Source organism: Amborella trichopoda, chromosome 6, assembly GCF_054954075.1.
Source record: "Amborella trichopoda isolate Santa Cruz 75 chromosome 6, AtrichopodaSantaCruz75HAP2 v2.0, whole genome shotgun sequence".
Lineage (NCBI taxonomy): Eukaryota > Viridiplantae > Streptophyta > Magnoliopsida > Amborellales > Amborellaceae > Amborella > Amborella trichopoda.
Genome location: NC_142341.1, coordinates 42,118,085 through 42,136,950, shown reverse-complemented (window position 1 = coordinate 42,136,950; position 18,866 = coordinate 42,118,085). Strand labels below are relative to the sequence as shown.

The window sequence follows — 18,866 nt, the reverse complement described above, 5'->3', positions numbered from 1 at the left end:
ATTGTTTTATTTTTAATTTTTTTTTTATAAACTGTTTTGATACCAAATTTTGAATGTCCATTCTTATATTAAACTCGCACTAACGAAAAATATAAAAAAATATTTTCAATAAATAAAATGATCAAAATACCTCTAAAAGTTTCAAGGGGTATTTTGGTTATTATTTTTTTATCTAAAAATTATTCTTAATATTTTTTATAGGTGCGCCCCAATGAGAAGATGGCACATACCAAATTTCATATTAAAAAGAATTTGTATTAAAAAAATTAAAAATAAAATATTTTGAGAGATCGGATCTAAGATCAAATGATGAGTGGCACTCTCGATAAAAAATGGACGACTGGCTGGTAGGGGGAACATAGAACTTCTATATTGTAGGGGAACATAGAAAGATTTCTTTAAAAAAATTATCTACAAAGAGACCATTTATCTTTCCGTGCAATTTGTATAGAGCCTAGGTTCTAAACAATCAAATTAGAGCCTACCTACAAATAGTGTCCGTAGTTTCATTTATCTTTCGATGCAGTTTGTATAGAGCCTAGGTTCTAAACAATCAAATTAGACCCTCAAATAGTGTCGAGATATGTGGTTTCAATACTGGAAGTCTTTATGATAATCTTAAAGTATATTATCATATTTATTTATAAAGTTTAACACTTTAAAAATAGTGTAGATCGAGCATATTTATGAAAACTTCAAAATCTTGAAAATTAATGGTCAAAAAATGCATTACAAAATACACTATTTCCAAAACTTAAAATCCATTTTTTTCTCTTGCTCATGTATCTTGATGTCGAGATGATCAATATGAGGCTATTTGGGCATCAAAACAACTTTTTCTAGTAAAATTTTGAAGTAAGCTCAAATTTGATTGTTTAAAATCTCAACTTTATATAAACTTTTCCCTTTATCTTTTATACATAGAGATCACCATCATTCTTGTTCTTTAAATTTCAAAATGGGTAATTGTAAGAGTATCATTGAATAAACACAACGTTTCAAAAGATGTATATATATATATTTCAACTTCCAACTCACCCCAAGACTTCTAATTTGTCATAGTGAGAATGATTGTAACCATATACAAAAAATAAATAGTTTCTATGAGACAATCCCATAAAACAAATGGATTTTAAAACAAAATGCAGCTTATATAGAGCCAAAGCTCTAAACAATCAAAGTAAACCTTAGTTTCAAATAGTATTGCAGTTTCAATAATATTTGTGACAACCTTATAATATATTTTTATTTTTAATTATAAAATTTAAAACTCTAAAATTAATTTAGATCGAGTGGATTTATAAAAATGCACTATTTCCAAAAACTTGAAATCCATTTTTTTTTCTTATATCCATGCATCTTGACATCTCAATTTGAGGATATTTGAACATCAAAACAACCTCTTCTAGTGAAATTTGTGAGATGGGCTCTAATTTTCTGTATAAACTTTTTCCTTTAAAAAATTGATTTGCACCCAATGATATTTTTGAAATTTTTTAAAAAAAGATGAAAAAATATAAAAATACATGTTCATGGCAAATCTTTGCCAAAATGACAAGTAACATTCAAAGAACACATCACAAAAAAAATCTCTTATTTTTGAGATTTTATATTTTTTTATTTGTTTAAAATACCCAATCATACCACCAAAACTATAAGCCGACCGGCGAGTTCCGAGTTGGACCGGCCAAGTTTGCGAACAATGGTTGGGCAAGTCTTGATTTAATGTAAATAGCCATGGATATAATCTGCAGTTTCATTATGGAATCGCTTCATTTAAACGCAGATAAATAGAACAAGTATAACGCAAGCCCTTCCCATCCCCTCATTGTTCCAAATGCTAAAGAGAGAGAGAGAGAGAGAGAGAGAGAGAGAGAGAGAGAGAGAACTAAGCTTCCTCGCCTGCATATTTGGAGGCCACCAAGAAGTGTCAAATAAAATGCAAGCCTTTCAGTCTACAAAAGATAGATGATTAATATGACGAGTCAAAATTGTTGGTACCTTAGAATCAAATGAAAAATAAAAAACAAGCAACATGCAAAGACAAGCCCCTCCAATATCATGACAAATGTTTTAGAGAACTACACACTCAAAAACTACCCTTCAATTGTTTTAAAGAAAAAAGAGTGATTAATCAGTACTTCAATGGGGCAAGGATTTCAAGCTTAGGACCAAGCTGCTGCTCAGCAGATTTCTCAGCTTTAACTCTGAGTTTCGCCAACTCCTTCCTCCTCTCATATGCCACCTGGGCCCTAGCCTTCCTCTTCTCCTCCAGCTCCTGCACATTCACAATGTTTTTCAGGGCAAGACCAAAACGCCACTCTGACATAAACAATCTACAAGTTGTTGATCTAAACTTTTTCAGAGGAAGTTGACTAAGTTGTTGGTCTGAATTGCACACCATATATGAATACAAGCACAGTAGGGACAAAACCTTAACTACAGAAACTATATTTGGCAAGTGAGAAAAAGATGCCCAAACTACCAATTTTCATGCCTCTTGAGTTTCAGAAACAATTCGTTCTTGTATGTTACTGCAGAGATGGCAATTAAATTACTCAAATGTTAACCTTCCCTTAGAAGGTAGAGGTACAACTAAAACATAAACAATATTCTGCTAAGAAAATAAAAAGCTAAACCCTAAATCCAGTAGCATAACACTCAAACAATGGGACCACTATTAACTAAGACGTTACTTTTCTTAGTTAATGAATAACAAGTTAATTTTTGAACCAGCCACTATGAAACAATAAAGGCCTCCAACAAGACAACCAGAAAGTTCTGGAACTAAACTAGCTAGCCCACCTTAACATGTCATGAGAGCCCAATTGCCAATTAATTGGACCATATGGCACTATTAATTGACACTGCATCTATTAACTGTAAATGAAAGCAGCTAGTGGCATTAATTGTCTAGACCAAACCACATTTCTAACCGATGCAGATTATGTAATGGTCAAATTGCTAACCAAACAAACACACAGTGGACAGGCAAGTGAACAGATCACCTCATCAAGTCAAGAAGCATATACCAAAAACTGAGAATAAACATTTTCCATAAAATCAAAGTGGCAGAGAATATCTTATACTGCAGGTATGTTGATATGTTTTCCATTGGAGATATTTAGAAGGTTATCACTAATCAATAGATATGAGGAATCAAGTATACTAATTTTCTTAGTAGACGATCAAGTTTTCAATCCAGAAACCCAGTTATGCAAGACTAATAATACCCAATAGCTCAATCAACCAGATACACAAGTATCAGACAGCCAGCAGAAATATCAACTCCTTAAGGTTTAACCATCCAGAGTCTCATCAAGGATCAGAAATTTATGACACTGCAGTTTTAACCGGATCCACATTATATATTTAGATGCAATACCTACAACCTACCAAAAGCAGAAACAGCCAACTGTCCAGAGAGTTGTGAAGTAAAAGGGCCTGAACGAAACATAGCCTGATGGCCAGTCCAAACTCTTAATTTCAACCATTGTTTTCAAAATCATTTTGAAGTTTAACCATTGCCATGCAAATCAAAGGGCCTGAAAGAAAAATGTGGCCTAACAGCTTCAATTGTTATCCCACCTAAATACAGGGGGGAGACCATTGGTATCATGCAATAGCAAGGATAGAACCTCATTTCATGGCAAGAATCGTACAGCCACTTTGAGACCACAAGTATAGGATAGGAAATTTGGACAAAAAGGGAGAAAATCCAGAAGGGTTGATCCATATTCTGGTGCCCACATGCAGCTTTGAAACCTCTGATACATGTTGTCACCAGCTTATCAACTTTTAATCATTGATCGATAGAGAGATTTGGTAACTGGCCAATCAATAAGTGACCGAGTGCAAGTCACCCCAACTCTTATGGAAGAAAAAGAATGGGCTGCCACCTCAACCCCTATCAACATATGGTAGGTTACATAACCCACCAGAAACCCTCAGCGGAGAAAAATAGCTTATAAAACCCCTATAGCAAAGAGTGACTGCCTCAAATTTTCTGAACCTACAGACAGTGACTATAACCTCCTTATATCCACCCCAACTATTTGCCCAACCCGCCTAGCCCAACCCACCCACCCTCCCTCCCTCTGTACAGCTTGCATAGTTTCCAGCACATTCTTCCAACATTTCCCTCATTCCCGTTAGAACCTGCTATTACTTCATATACCAATATTCAGGAGTAAAATGAGGGGAGTCAAAAGCTCAGAATCTGGAGCCTGAGTCCAATCCCTCCTCAAGAGGCTTGTATCCCACCGTTTCCTGATTCCTGTTTCTAACCTCCTCTCTTCTATTGTCCTACCCCCCTCGGATCTTTTTGTAGAGCGCTTCCTTTTGATGGGAGCCAATATTTGGTGTACATAGCTCCTGAGCCTCAGGCAGCAAATTGTTGCACTATCTCTTACATCGATACAAAGTTAACAAGATGCTCCCACAAATCTGTAAAGGTGTGGAGCAACTTGTAACCTCTCTCTCTCTCTCTCTCTCTCTCTCTAACACACACTCTTTTCACATGATATCAGAGCAAGGATCATAGATCATCTCAGCATAATCAAGGCACCCATAATATCCTCTTTTTCTTCATTATTATCTCTACTTCTTCAAAACCCCAACTAATATAATCATCTTTTTACTTAATATTTTCTTTCCACCCAGTGTTGAAAAAGTCGGCCGCCTGCCCGACATCTATACACCTGGGGGTGGAGGGGGAACAGTTAACATATTGTCTCTCCAAGCACCTCCATGCAACTAAAACTTTTCAAACTTATGTATCCCCCTTTGAATCAACTGATTCACAATAATAAACCAACTTAAAGAAGCAAAAGAGCTTTGAAGGCATCATTTAACAAAAATATGGAGAATGAGAAAGTATCAATGGCTGAGATAACCTTAAATTTAGTTAGAAATCTAATAAGTCCGGGCAGACCAACAGAGCCTAAATTCAATAACCATTAACAAAAAAACTAAAAAATTCTCTTAAAAACTCATGTTATGACATATGATGGGGAACAAAAGGTAATACAATGTGACATTTTGAACTTGAAGCTATGCAAGCTGTAGATTTTCAATAGAAAAAGTAATACAATGTGACACTTTGTACTGGAAACTATGAAAGCTGTAGATATTCAATAGACCATAAGTTGTATAGGAGCCAAAAATGAGTCGAATAATTTAAAATTCACTTGAACCATTATCACGAACCACAAGGTTTCAAACACAACAGCATTTTACCAATTCTTTATGAGAGATAGAAATCCAGTAACCTAATTTATTGAAAACAGCCTTATCTTCTCATATTATATGTGAGTGGTGTTATTCAGGCCCATATAATAAGCCATTTATTCTAAATCACCAATCAAGCAGATGCAATAAATGATATACACTGTCATCACAGAGGGAAAAATGAAACCATAGCTATGTAAATATAGACCAAAAAGTAAATACACGCGACATAGGCCCTTAAACATAATTACTTAAATCGTTTATCAACAGCATGTTATCTGGCAGTTATACGACCAATCTTCTGGACAACAAACTATCTTACATGCAATGAATATGAACCATTGTTTGAAACTCAGAATCAAAATAAAGATTAAGCTTCTAAATGCAAACTAGAAGAATACTACATGTGGCATATTGCTCAAGGCCATCGTCAAATCATCACAACAATTTGACTTACAAAATATCTTTGCTTCGCAGCTTCCTTGAAGCTCACAAATGAAAGCATATCAAACTTATGATATGGCAGAGAGATAAAAGCATATCAAACTTATGATATGGCAGAGAGATAAAAGCATATCAAACTTATGATATGGCAGAGAGATAAAATACAGCAACTAGGGCAGTTAACCATTTCCACTTTGCATCAAAGTCAACAGAACATAGATTGTGGCATGGGTATAAAGTTTCTTATAAAATTAAATATAGAAGATTGGAGCTATCCAGGTAAGCAAGACTCCATGCAACTTGCATCACAATTTACTCAATTTAAGCATGAAAATACAATACATAAAAAAAAAAAAAAAAAAAAAGCACGAACAAACAATATTTAAAAATGATTAAAATAGTCCCTTCAAAAGATTCATGATGGAAAATGAAAGAATATTCACTGATACCACAATAAAGGAGTTAGATATTACCTTGATTGTGTCATAATGGTTCCAGCCAACCTCGGATGACAGGCGACCAAGCAAACAGTATTTGTGTCCAGGTTGAAGCCTCAAAACCCTGATGTTAAACAAACCAACAAATGTTATAACAAAAAAAAACAAAAAAACATGAACAAAGCCAGGAAAACTTAAAACAAAGAAACAGAATAGAACAGTTTGAAAGCAATTAGGAATCTAGAGTGAGAAACCATACTTGAGAGCATCAGGGATAACCATTCTCTTGGTCTTGTCATATGGTGGGGGGACTCCCTCATAAACTTTGAGCCTGGCAAGAGCAGCAGCTCCACGCTTTGTCTTGTGAGGGATCATCCTACAAACAGGAACGGAAATATTCAACAGTCAGGTACAATGGAGGCTTTATTTACAATTATATTGAGAGAATGCAATATAAGTAAGGGGAAGAGAGAGGGTAGACAGACAAAGAGGGATGAGCATATGAAAGGTTCCACAAACCATTAAGGGAGAAACAACTGCACAGATCTAGAAATATAGACAAAGATGGAGACAGGGAGGTCTTACAAATCAATGGGAGACAATGTGACGGAGAGACAAAACAATGGGTACTTGGATTAATGAAAAATACAAAAATAAGCCACAAGAATGCTTAAGAAATCACTGAGAGAAATGAGACCACTTTGATTAAATACATAACCAGAAATCAGGCATAAGAAAGGCTACATAAATCAGCGAAGAGAAGTGATACACAGATAGAGACAGATAGGTTCGAAATGACTAATAAACTGTTCAGAACAAAATCATAACAAATGTAAACAAATCACTGAATAATACACAAATTTATAAACAGAGACGCATCGGTAGAGCTGGGTTTCATCCCCAAAAATGAAACTATCCAAAAGCATCGATGGATAGATAGATGAATAGGTTCCAAAAAATACCCACAAAGCAACCGATTTAACAGATAGAGGAAGCAGTGTGTAGCTAGAGAGAGAAACGTAATGTATTACCCTCTGATGGTCCTCCATAGGATCTTAGAGGGAGCACGGAAGTGGATAGGGCCATGAGAGGGCTTAGTATTCATCCTCTTCCTCAAGAATCTGAGATACTTCATTTTCTGCCTGACCAAGCCACCAGAGAGGCAGATCTCTTCACATCTCACAACGACCACTCTCTGCCCATTCAATAGCTCCTTGGCAATGATGGAAGCGAGGCGGCCGAGCATGTGGTGCCTGGCGTCCACCACCACCACCTTTGCGCAGATCCCTGAACCAGAAACCATTGCTACTCCCTCTACTCACGCTCCTCTCTCCTCTCTCTCTCTCTACAAGTGGAGTAGACGATTTAGGGTTCTCTTGGGAGCAGACGAATTAGGGTTTCTGAGAGCTATTTATGCGGCATTCTTATTAAAGGGTGATTTCGTCATTTGGTAAAGAAATAAATATTTCGTAGTATTTTGTTGAAAGTTTACTATATGAAATCGAAGAAATTATTTGATAGTTGCAATTTTTAAGATATTGGAGCCTTGAGGCTTAAATTTTTTAATTTAGCCTTCTCACCTCAACATAAACCTATCAAATTAAGGGTGGGAATCGGCCGGGTTGGGTCGGGTCCCGATTGACTCGACCTCGGACTTGATTTGGATCCATTCGGGTCCAAGTCAATTGAACCCATACCTGACCCACTCGGTCGAGTTATATATATATATATTTCTCTCACCTATAAACTGTCTCATCAAAATACATGACATGTCATGTTTTTACTCCTCTCTCTCTCCCCTATGCCTACCTTTCCTCTCTCTCCCCTGTGCATGCGGCACTACCATTGCCTAGCCCTGCCTCCTCCATTCTTGCAAAACTCTCGCCTTGCCTCTTCTCTCTCTCCCCTGTGCTTGCGTTACAACCATCTCTCTCTCCCTTGTGCCTGCCTCTTCCTCTTTCTGTCCCCTGTGCATGCGGCACTACCATTGCCCAGCCTTGCCTCCTCCATTCTTGCAAAACCCTCGCCTTGCCTCTTCTTCTCTCTCCCCTGTGCTTGCGGTACAACCATCGGCCAGGCAGTTGCAACCTCCAACCTTTGCAAAACCATCGCCCTACACGCAATACCGTTGAACCAGATATGCTCCTCCTCTTTCTCTCTCTCTCAATAGAGAACTCAGGTTGCACTTATTTGGGGTATAGGCATTGGAGTCATAGTTGTACTTTCCTACACTCTTTCTCTCTCAAGATTTTTTTTGGGTATATTTGGGGTATAGGCATTGGAGCCATAGCAGCACTTTCCTGCACTTTCTCTTCTCTGTCTCTCTCTCAAGATTTTTTTTGGTATATTTGGGGTATAAGCATTGGAGCCATAACTGCACTCTCACTGAAGATTTTTTTTTGGGTATATTTGGGATATAAGCATTGGAGCCATAGTTGCACTTTCCTACACTCTCTCTCAAGATTATTTTTGGGTATATATGTTTTAACCTTGTAGTGAACCCAAAGACTTGAATTTTTTTGGGTATATATGTTTCATTTCTTTTGAGTATATGGACATGCAGGAATATTGCTTGTTCTTTCAATTTACATGGCTAGCACTGGTGGGTCGATGGACAGTAAGCTTAAGGAACTTACGTTTGTGATACTTAAAATTGGTTTTGGCTTTTTTAGCACTTTCAACAATAGGGTTTACTTGGGTCATCACACTCCAACACAGCGATTGATAGTGATGGAAGGGGAAAACTTACAACTAATTTAATGATTTGTTTCATGGAACCACCATTCATTTATTCCGATGATCATATGGATCATACTCCCAAGTTCTAAAGACTTTACATCTAGCTGGTATCTATTTATGCTTTTATTTCCAAATTGGTTGGAGTCTTGAACATCAGACTGATTTCCAGTTTTTCTTTTTAGATACTCAAGAGGTCAAGAGTTTTCATGAATCGATTCTTATAAGTGCACAGAGAAAAAAAGAGTTATCGTGTTCCGCCCAAGAGGAGCCCTGAGAGCAAGGTTTTAGTGGAAAGAAGCATGTCGATTTGGGATATGAGAAGATGGAAAAGGCACGAGAGAAGGGTTGTTTATGTTACGGTATAGCTTAGACCTTGGAAGAGTATTTCTTTCTTTTTCTTTGTGTATTCTAGGAAAATCACACGATTTCTTTTGTTTGTTAATTTTAAGAAGTCCACACTCTCTGATGTAAAATGTATAGTGCAAAGTTGCTTTGCTTGTAATTTGAATCTTCTGGTTTAGTTTGTGACCTGATGTGTGCACTTGCTAAGATAGAGCCTAACTACAGTTGTTGGCAGCGTCAGTTAATATGGAAAGTGTACACTGAGTTATGCTCGAGTGTGGTGCACTCCATTAACATATTTGAAAACAATGTTTTCTTGTACTTGGCTTGGAGAATTGGTTACATTGTATTGAGGATTAGGAACTTTTTTCATTTTGGTTTTTCTTTTTTTTTTGCTTTTTACTCTCTTTTTTTGTGTTTTGGGGTGTTTTGGGGGGAATTGTTCACTTTCTCTCTCTCTGTCATTCACAAATTTGTGTTCTAATTAGTGTAGGTGGGAAAATGGCAAGTTCATCCACAAGCAATACCATGACATATTCAGACAAGAATTGCAGAAATTGTGGCTACAAATGTGAGATCTGCATATCTAGAACAAAATCCAAACAAGAAGTACTTTAAGTGCAAATCATGTAATTTATGGAATTGGTGGGTTGATATGCACCTCCGTTACTCCCAAAACTGCAATATATTGGAGCCAACGACATCCAACTTCAAGTCATTGATCAAGTTATTAGAGAACCAACAACGTTTGATTACCCAAGAGAATTTTGAGAAGTGCGTAGTTTTATTCATATTAGCTTTGAGTTTAAATATTTCATATTGTATATTTCTTTCTCCTTATACAAAAGGTGTAATGTGTAGTTTTCTAACTTAATCGTAAATAAACTACATTTTGCATTAAAAAAAAGCAATGGGTCTTTCATTCTTTTGGCCTAGAAGTTACTCGTGCATAAGCCCCTAACCCTAGGCATTCGTGAAATTTCATTATGAACCCTATAGGAAATGCATGTGGGTCTGATCGGGGGGATCTCATTAGCATCTATATGAGTAGGACAGGGTACTTGAAGTCACTGTGGTTTAGCTATTGAAAATTTGAAATATCAAAGAGTTTATCATAGGAACATAATTGAAAAGTTGAGTATTAATGAGATACTTTTGCTGAAAAGTTTCATAGCACCATGGAACATAATTGAAATCCAATGTCTGTGTAAAATACTTAATCTCATAATGTACCTTCTCACTTGAATAGCTAATAGTTGGCTTCAAAAGTGCAGGTTTAGTAAGAGAAAAAGGGAAGGGAGGAGAAAATCAGCTATCTATTTAGTCATTTGCAATATCATTATGGGAAGTTCTACAAGAAATACACAGTTTGTTCTACAGAAAATATACAGTTTGTAATATCTTTATTGAAAGTTCTACAGCAAATCAGCCTTCTATTTAGTCATTTGCAATATCCGAGAACAATGGTCATTCCACAAAACATTGTAACTTTCATCAATTTAAGGCATTATTTTGCTTGGTCTCATTGTATGTGCATGTGTGTGTATGTGAGTGAGAGATGAGAGAGAGAGATAAAATATGTGAGAGAGCTGAGAGAGAGAGAGAGAAAAAAAATTTGTCATTGCTGAGGAAGCCATTTTAGCCCCCATAATTGAAGATAAGGACGACAGAATCTACTTATCGACATTCAAATTCTCATGATACAATGAACGCATGCGTGCCTTTTGTGTGTGTGTGAGAAAGAGAGAGAGGGAGGGAGAGAGAGATTGTGTGTGCGTATGTGAGAAGGGGGGGGGGGGGCGGGAGGGGAGTGTCACATTCAATTGAACTATACAATTATATGAACACGTAAAAGTGGAGCACCCGAGACAGTAACTTCAACTGTAAATGCTGGGCGTCAAATTTACATCAAACAACTTTGGGCTAGACAGAAAAGTTACAACCACAAGATGCAATGCATCATCATTCATCAAAGTTGATATTTCTTACTAAAAGAAGTAAAGAAAAACAAAGAAGCTTTATATGTGAATCATCATTGTACATTAATTATGCCAAAATATACTAAAAAGGGGCAATCTAGAAAATCAAATGTCACTATAACAGTTTTTTTGGCCCTTCAGCTTTGGTATTGGAAGCGAATGAGATAGGCACCAATGGGTGGTCCTTCACAGTCAAGCTCATAGCTGGCTTTTCTGCTTCTGGCTTTTTCTTAGCTTATTCTTGAATATTGAAAGGCGATATCCATCTCTAAAAGATCATTAAATCACATTAATGTGTGTAGCATATTTCTAAACAACACTACACAAATTGGCATATGTCATTATCCAGTTATAAATATATGAAAATAAGACAACTAAAAGAATAATTAAGAAGCAAACCCAGCTCCTGGGCCTACATGCTTTGCTGCAACCAAAAGAAAACAAAACTAATAAACGATACAAAGGGAAAGAAAGGTCAGTCCAATATTTTGCAATGTACCAAGCCCCATTTCAAAGACATGCAAACATGTAAACATTCTATACCAACCTATGTAATTTATTTGTAAATTCAGTTAAGCAAATGAATGATCAGAAAATGGAAACAATATGGATTAACATTGGAACTTCAAAGAGATGGCAACTAAAAAAATGATGGGTCTGAGATACAACAAGATTCACGCAAGTATCTCCAAGGCAGAGATTTAGTGACATTTTATTTAATAAAAATAATAAGAAGGTGAAATTTCATTCTAATGGCAAGATGGACCATATACAGTCCTTCCAGCAAAGAATATAAAATTAAAATCTTTATACCCCTGAATGGCTCGATGAAGGAATGTCGGATTCTTTGGATCCAATGAGAGTCTCCTCAATGCACTAAGCGTTGCATACTATAAATTATTCCAAATGATAGACTGCAAAAATGTCAAACAACACAACACTTACATCTCTACTTCCTGTAATATAAGATCATTACATCACATTAATGTATGTAGCGTATTTCTAAAGAGCGCAACACAACATTAGAACACAACAAATTCAGTAGCATATAACATAACACTTACATGATTCATCACCATTACTATATATGTTTCATGTCTTCACAACTCCCATCAATAGCTACCATAGTGTCGTTTAACCTGTAATAAGAAAACACCTTATAAACATTTAATAAATCCTTGTTACACTTACAAAGTGTACAAATATGAAGCAATTATTTATGCATACTTTGAATGAGCGAATGATGGACAATTTCTTGTGTCATGTCCACTCTTCTTACATACTATACACTTTCTAGTACCATCATTTTCTGTGGCTTTAGCTTTCTTTGAGTCTACCTCAGACCGAGATTTATATCTTGTAAGGCAAGGTTGTTCATTTGTTTGTACCACTGGGTGCTCAAGGATATTTTGAAGAGGGCATCCCTCATTTCTTCTGCTGCTACTGGGTTCTTATTAACATCAATTGAATCTATCGTACTTGCAATATTGACATCTACTTTTGCACGTGTAGCAGCAAAATCAGACATTATCAATTCATAGAGTTCCACACTTTGTGCGGCATTCTCTGTAAATTTTCGAGCCATTTGACAAACTTCATTATAACGAATGGACCGGGCTAGATCAGGAGATACTTGAATTTTCTTGCCTTTTTCATCAACTACAACCCCTTTCAGCACATCCTTTTTCCATCGATTCATTATGAAATGTGATGGAATCTGAAAAATATTATTCACCGAAAAGATTTTAAGCACATACCTGCATAGAATGCCTAACCTATCATATAAGTGGCAAGTACAAGAAGCAGTTTGATTATGACTATTGAATTTCACAACAAATACGCTTGTTTCACTTCCAGGTTTTGTCACCTTATAGGTGGCAACAATGTCGTTGTCTTCATTGGATTCAATCTTGTAATTTACAGGATCTGCAACTTCTTCCCCAAAAAACTTCATCATTTTGTGTGTATAGATCTTCGAAACTTGTTCCTCTATGAAGGTAGAGGTCCTCAAAATAGGAGTAAACATGATGTTTTGTTAGTCATTCTCCCTCATTTTGTAAAGCTTCTTTTCATGTACTTTTTGAGTAATTTCTAACAAAAAGTGCAAGCTTCTTGTGGGGGTTAAGTATATCTTAAAGGGCTTATTTATGCCTTCACTTCTTTGAGTCGTTGACATACCGGTTGTGCATGCATCAGTAACATATGCATCAACGCACTCCATTCAACAATTGTATATCCTAATGAGCCATTCATTTTGTTGAAGATTATATTTCTCAATAAGGGATTTCCAATTTGTCTCAAACTCTTCTACGGTTGGACTTGTTATACACTTCGTAAAAATTCTGGAAGAGTGGGATGCCAACGCAATACATGGCACAATTTTTCTTTCACCTTTGCAAGTATGTGCCATTTGCAATAGTGATGCCTACTTTCTTTTAGATTTTGTCTCATTGCAGTAGTAATTGCAGGATCCTGATCAGTGATAATTACACCGGGTTGACGATCACTCATTGCTTCTAGCCACGTTTCAAATGCCCATACAAATGACTCCACCTTTTCATCAAATATAAGTGTAAACCCAAAAAAAGTTGTGTTGAAGTGGTGATTCACACCAAGTATGGGAGCAAAGGGCATGCCAAATAAGTTCGTCTTATATGTCGTATCAAAAGTCACTACGTTTGAAAAGGAGTGGTACAACACCCTTGACATGGCATCTACCCATATCATATTGATTAGATGGTCATCTTCATCTAATTTAACCCCATAGAAAAATGAAAGGTTTGATTCATTTATTTCTTGCAACCATTGCTTAGTACGATTGCCATCTTCTCCTTTCAATTTTTTACAGTTATTTGCTATTTGGTTTTCGATATCTTTTTGTGAGCATTGGAGATTCTCAATCCCCCCAGCTTGCTCTGTGAAAATATCATAAATATTCCTAGATTTTACCAAAGCAGAGTTCATAGAATTTATCATCAACTTTGTTGCATTCGATATTGTTCGGTGTGATTAAATTAGTCTAGCTTTCCTTGGAGTGACAAGGTCGTGGTTGTAATCATTTACAAACTTAGTCACTAACCACACATTAGTAGCTCATTAGTAGAATTTAAGCTTATATATAGTTTAGCCTTGCATCCACACCTTGATAGAGGGATATTCCTTTTACGTACGACATCTTTCTCAACGCTAAACCCTTCCATAGAGCAATTAATTTATCTATCTATTCTTTGTCCATCGTTATTATTGTGTGTAGTTCCCTTTCGAATGCCAAACCCATGTGCCAATGCAAATGCCTTGTAATATTGACATGCATCTTCTTCAGAACCAAACTTCATTTCAATTTGGGGTTCTTCGATTTCCGTATTTGTAAATTTCTTTTGGGGGGTTACGAGCATGTGATCTTGCTCGACGGGTTCAATGTTGTCCCCCATGTTGTCTTGATCTAACAATGTGGGAGATGACACACTGCCTGAAATAGATCGGCCCATCTCAGGTACTTGAATCAACCTACACAAAACAAAACATCTATATGAACTTATGACTAACAAAGCACTTCACTTTAAATGAATCCAAAGGAGATCTAATCATTAAGTATTTCGGATAACTCAGTGTACACTTTGCATAATTTTTATTAAAATTCGGGGTTCTATCCTTGTACAACATGCATAATTTTTATTAAAATCATCAACAGACTAGAGCATAACTCTGTGTACACATTTTCATTTAAGTTATTCAAAAAGTAAGAAATTACATCTTATGCCAACAAATCAAGCTCATGGTTCTTTCCATACGATTTATGGAGAACTATAGAAGTATCAATTATGAAATAAACAAAAAAAATCTAAGCATTAGTATTTGCATGATTCTTAACAGTCTAAAACTAAAAAAACCAATGGATGAAAGATTACTGCCTTATCTGTGCACTTAAAAGAATCGATTCTTTTTGTTGCCAAGTTGAAAAAATTTGGATCTATTGAGATATACCGAATTGATTGCATCACCCATGCTGTGGGTTATAAGGAGTGGCCTAGAGACAATGTCCTATTGTGCTTTACTGGTTTGCTTTAGGGACATGGTCTTTTAGCTAGCTAGAAGAATTTAAACAATCCAAGTTCGGGATTGAAGATACAATTGCCCATTGGCACATGTAAACATTTTTCTGGAAACTTTATCACTTCATGTTTAGATATAAAATGTAAGCAAGTCTTTTTTTATTGGAGGTGGGTATTTTTGATGTTCCACTTCGTAAAACGATGAATGGTTTGTTCTTAACCCAGTCCTGTAGATGTGAAGGCAGCAACTCATTGAATTTTTTATGCCGAAAGGTGATAATTAAAACAAAATAGAAGGAACAAACACTGAAACCTAGTTCCATGAAACAAATCATTAAATTAGTTGTAAGTTTTCCCCTTCCATCACCGTCAGTCGCTGTATTGGAGTGTGATGACCCAAGTAAACCCTATTGTTGAAAGTGCTAAAAAAACCAAAACCAATTTTGAGTATCACAACCATAAGTTCCTTAAGCTTACTGTCTATCGACCCACCAGGCTAGCCATGTAAATTGAAAGAAGAAGCAATATTCCTACATGTCCATACACTCAAAAGAAATGAAACATATATACCCAAAAAAATTCAGGTCGGGATCACTAAATTGTTGAAACATATATGCCCAAAAAAAATCTTGAGAGAGAGAGAGAAAGTGCAGCTATGGCTCCAATGCTTATATCCCAAATATACCAAAAAAAAATCTTGAGAGAGAAAGTGCAGCTATGGCTCCAATGCTTATATCCCAAATATACCCAAGAAAATCTTAAGAGAGTGAGAGACAAAGAAAGTGCAGGAAAGTGCCGCCATGGGTCCAATGCCTATGCCCCAAATATACCCAAAAAAATATTGAGAGAGAGAGAAAGTGCAGCTATGGCTCCAATGCCCATACCCAAAATAAGTGCGACCTGAGTTCTCTATTGAGAGAGAGAGAGAAAGACGAGGAGCATACCTAGTTCAACGGTATTGCGTGCAGGGCGAGGGTTTTGCTAAGGTGGGAGGTTGCAGCAGCCTGGGGGATGGTTGTGCCGCAAGCACATGGGAGAGAGAGAAGAAGAGGCAGGGCAAGGGTTTTGCAAGAATAGAGGAGGTAGGGCTGGGCGATGGTAGTGCCGCATTCACAGGGGAGAGAGAGAGGAAGAGGCAGGTATAGGGGAGAGAGAGAGGAGAAAAAGTACGACATTTTAGGTATTTTGATGAGAGAGAGTTTTAAGGTGAGAGAAAAAGCTGTCATATGTCAGCTATCAGAAGAGAGAAGACGTTACGGTTTGAATTTTGCCGCCATATTCCCCGCTATTCATTCCATGGCCATCTCTTAATCACCCTTGGTATATTTCAGTTAAATATGAAGCCTGCGTACACTATCCTTTCCTCTATATATATATATATATATATATATATATATATATATATATATATATATATATATATATATATATATATATAAGGGGTTGTGATGGGTGTATTTGTCAAAACAATCAGTGCTTTTTTATTAGAAATGTATCAGTGCTTTTTTATTAAAAATTTATTTAAATATGTAACTTTTTATTAAGAAATGGTAAATTTGAAATTTTCACAAAAGTACAATGGCGTTTTGAAAGTTAGTGTCTTGAAACTTTGTTTGTAGAGTGCCCTTATCCTTTAGTTAAAATTTCAATTTTACCCCTTATGGAGATGACAAAAATACCATTTGTCTTGTAGTAATATTTACAAAATTACCCCACAAAAGTAACTTTTTTAAAGAAATAGACTGCAAAATTAGTAAATTCACCATTCACAACCCTCTCTATCTTGAACCTTTGTAATTTGAAGGGTTATGAAGTTTATAATATCATTATATATATATATATATATATATATATATATATATATATATATATATATATATATATATATATATATATATATATATATATATATATATATATATATATATATATATATATATATGTGCGGTTTGTATAGAACCGAGGCTCTAAACAATCAAATTTGAGCCCACCTTCAAATAGTGTCGAGAAATATGGTTTCAATACTATAAAATTTTATAATAGCCTTAAAAAATATTTTCATATTTAATTGTAAAATTTAAAGCTTTAAAAATAATGTAGATCAAGCAGATATATGAAAACTTGAAAATCTTGAAAATTGACAGTAAAAAAATGCGTTACAAGATGCTCTATTTTCGAAATTTGAAATCCGTTTTTTCCTCATGTTCATGTATCTTGTTGTCAAGATGATCAATTTGATGATATTTGGACATCAAAATAACCTCTTCTAGTAAAATTTTGGAGGTAGGCTCTATATAAACTTTTCCCTATGTATATATATATATATATATATATATATATATATATATGAGTAATGATTCTATGTGACCCTCCCCACACCCATATGTGTAGGATCCCAAATGATCACCATTAAATTTTACACAGATATCTAGAAAAGTTATCACATGGGTGTGGGACATGTGGGGCTGACTTTTCTAGAGCTCTGTGCCAAATTTAATGATGATCATTTAGGGTCTTATACACATGGGTCTGAGATGGTCTCATAGTATATATATATATATATATATATATATATATATATATATATATATATATATATATATATATATATATATATATATATATATATATATATATAGAGAGAAGATACTGCAAAACATATATATAGAAGATACTGCAAAACACCTTTAAGCGAAAATGAACAATGATTTTGCCTATCTTCATCACCATCCAAAGTTTATCGTACGATCGCGATTGTCCAGTAGTGTTTGATTTTTTATTTTTTTAAAAAATTAAAATGACATGAAATTTAACGTGTGTGTTTATTAAGCATAAGCGAATCTACTAAAAATATCAAAAAAAATATTTTACATGAAAAAATTGACCAAAATACCTTTAAAACCTTTCAGGGGTATTTTGGTCAATTTAATTTTCACGAATTATTAGTTTTATATTTTTTTTAGGTGTGCCTGACTAATATGTACATATGCTCCAAATTTTAAGTCATTCCGATTTGTAAAAAAAAAATGAAAAATGAAACACTATCAGATAATCGTGACCATGTGATAAACTTTGGACGGTGATAACGGTAGGTAAAATCACTATTCATTTTCGCCTATAGACGTTGGGAAGACTTTTCTTCTCTCTCTCTCTCTATATATATATAATTAATATTATTTATATGTAATTTATACTAATTGATATGTAATTAGCTTACTCCTCTCTCTTACTCTTATTTATGCCTCTAATTCTCAACGACAAAAATAAATAAAATAGTTGAGGGGAAGAGCGAGAAAATGTCTTCTTAAGAATACCTTTTAAGTTCCAAGCTATAAGCTATTATATTATATTACATTATACTACAAATTATGTTATATAGTGCATACACCCTGGCTGGCCCCATTCTGATCATGCCGGTCCCAAGCATGGGTATAGAACGAGGGTTGTCATAAGTAGGAAACAAATGTAAAACTTTGTACATTTTATCATAAACACCTATCATATATTATATGTGCTAACGCTAGGGCATTCCCCTTAAGCGACGTGTCATATCTTGGGTGCAATAGAAATGAGTAAGGGGTAGTTAGGGCATTTTCTCGACGCGATGCGATGTGCCGATACCCTAGTGTAGTGAGAAATGAACT

The 18,866-nt window shown here is 35.4% G+C and overlaps 1 protein-coding gene across 1 annotated transcript; it reads right to left on the bottom strand.

The window, feature by feature from the left end:
* Window positions 1-1,909: 1,909 nt before the first annotated feature.
* On the bottom strand, window positions 1,910-7,494 carry LOC18429904 (large ribosomal subunit protein uL13w). Its single transcript, XM_006840076.4, has 4 exons — window positions 7,142-7,494; window positions 6,370-6,486; window positions 6,147-6,234; window positions 1,910-2,278 (listed from the first exon to the last, which is right to left on the bottom strand). The coding sequence occupies exons 1-4, from the start codon at window positions 7,411-7,413 to the stop codon at window positions 2,135-2,137; spliced, it is 621 nt and encodes a 206-aa protein (XP_006840139.1). The 5' UTR covers window positions 7,414-7,494; the 3' UTR covers window positions 1,910-2,134.
* Window positions 7,495-18,866: the final 11,372 nt, after the last annotated feature.

Bases quoted from the DNA above. Each gene is read 5' to 3' on its own strand.
- LOC18429904 (XM_006840076.4), bottom strand. From the start codon at position 7,413: ATGGTTTCTGGTTCAGGGATCTGCGCAAAGGTGGTGGTGGTGGACGCC. The intron at 6,235-6,369 runs GTATGGTTTCTC...GTTTAACATCAG, and splicing joins GTTATCCCTGATGCTCTCAA to GGTTTTGAGGCTTCAACCTG. The intron at 2,279-6,146 runs GTAATATCTAAC...GTGAATGTGCAG, and splicing joins ACCATTATGACACAATCAAG to GAGCTGGAGGAGAAGAGGAA.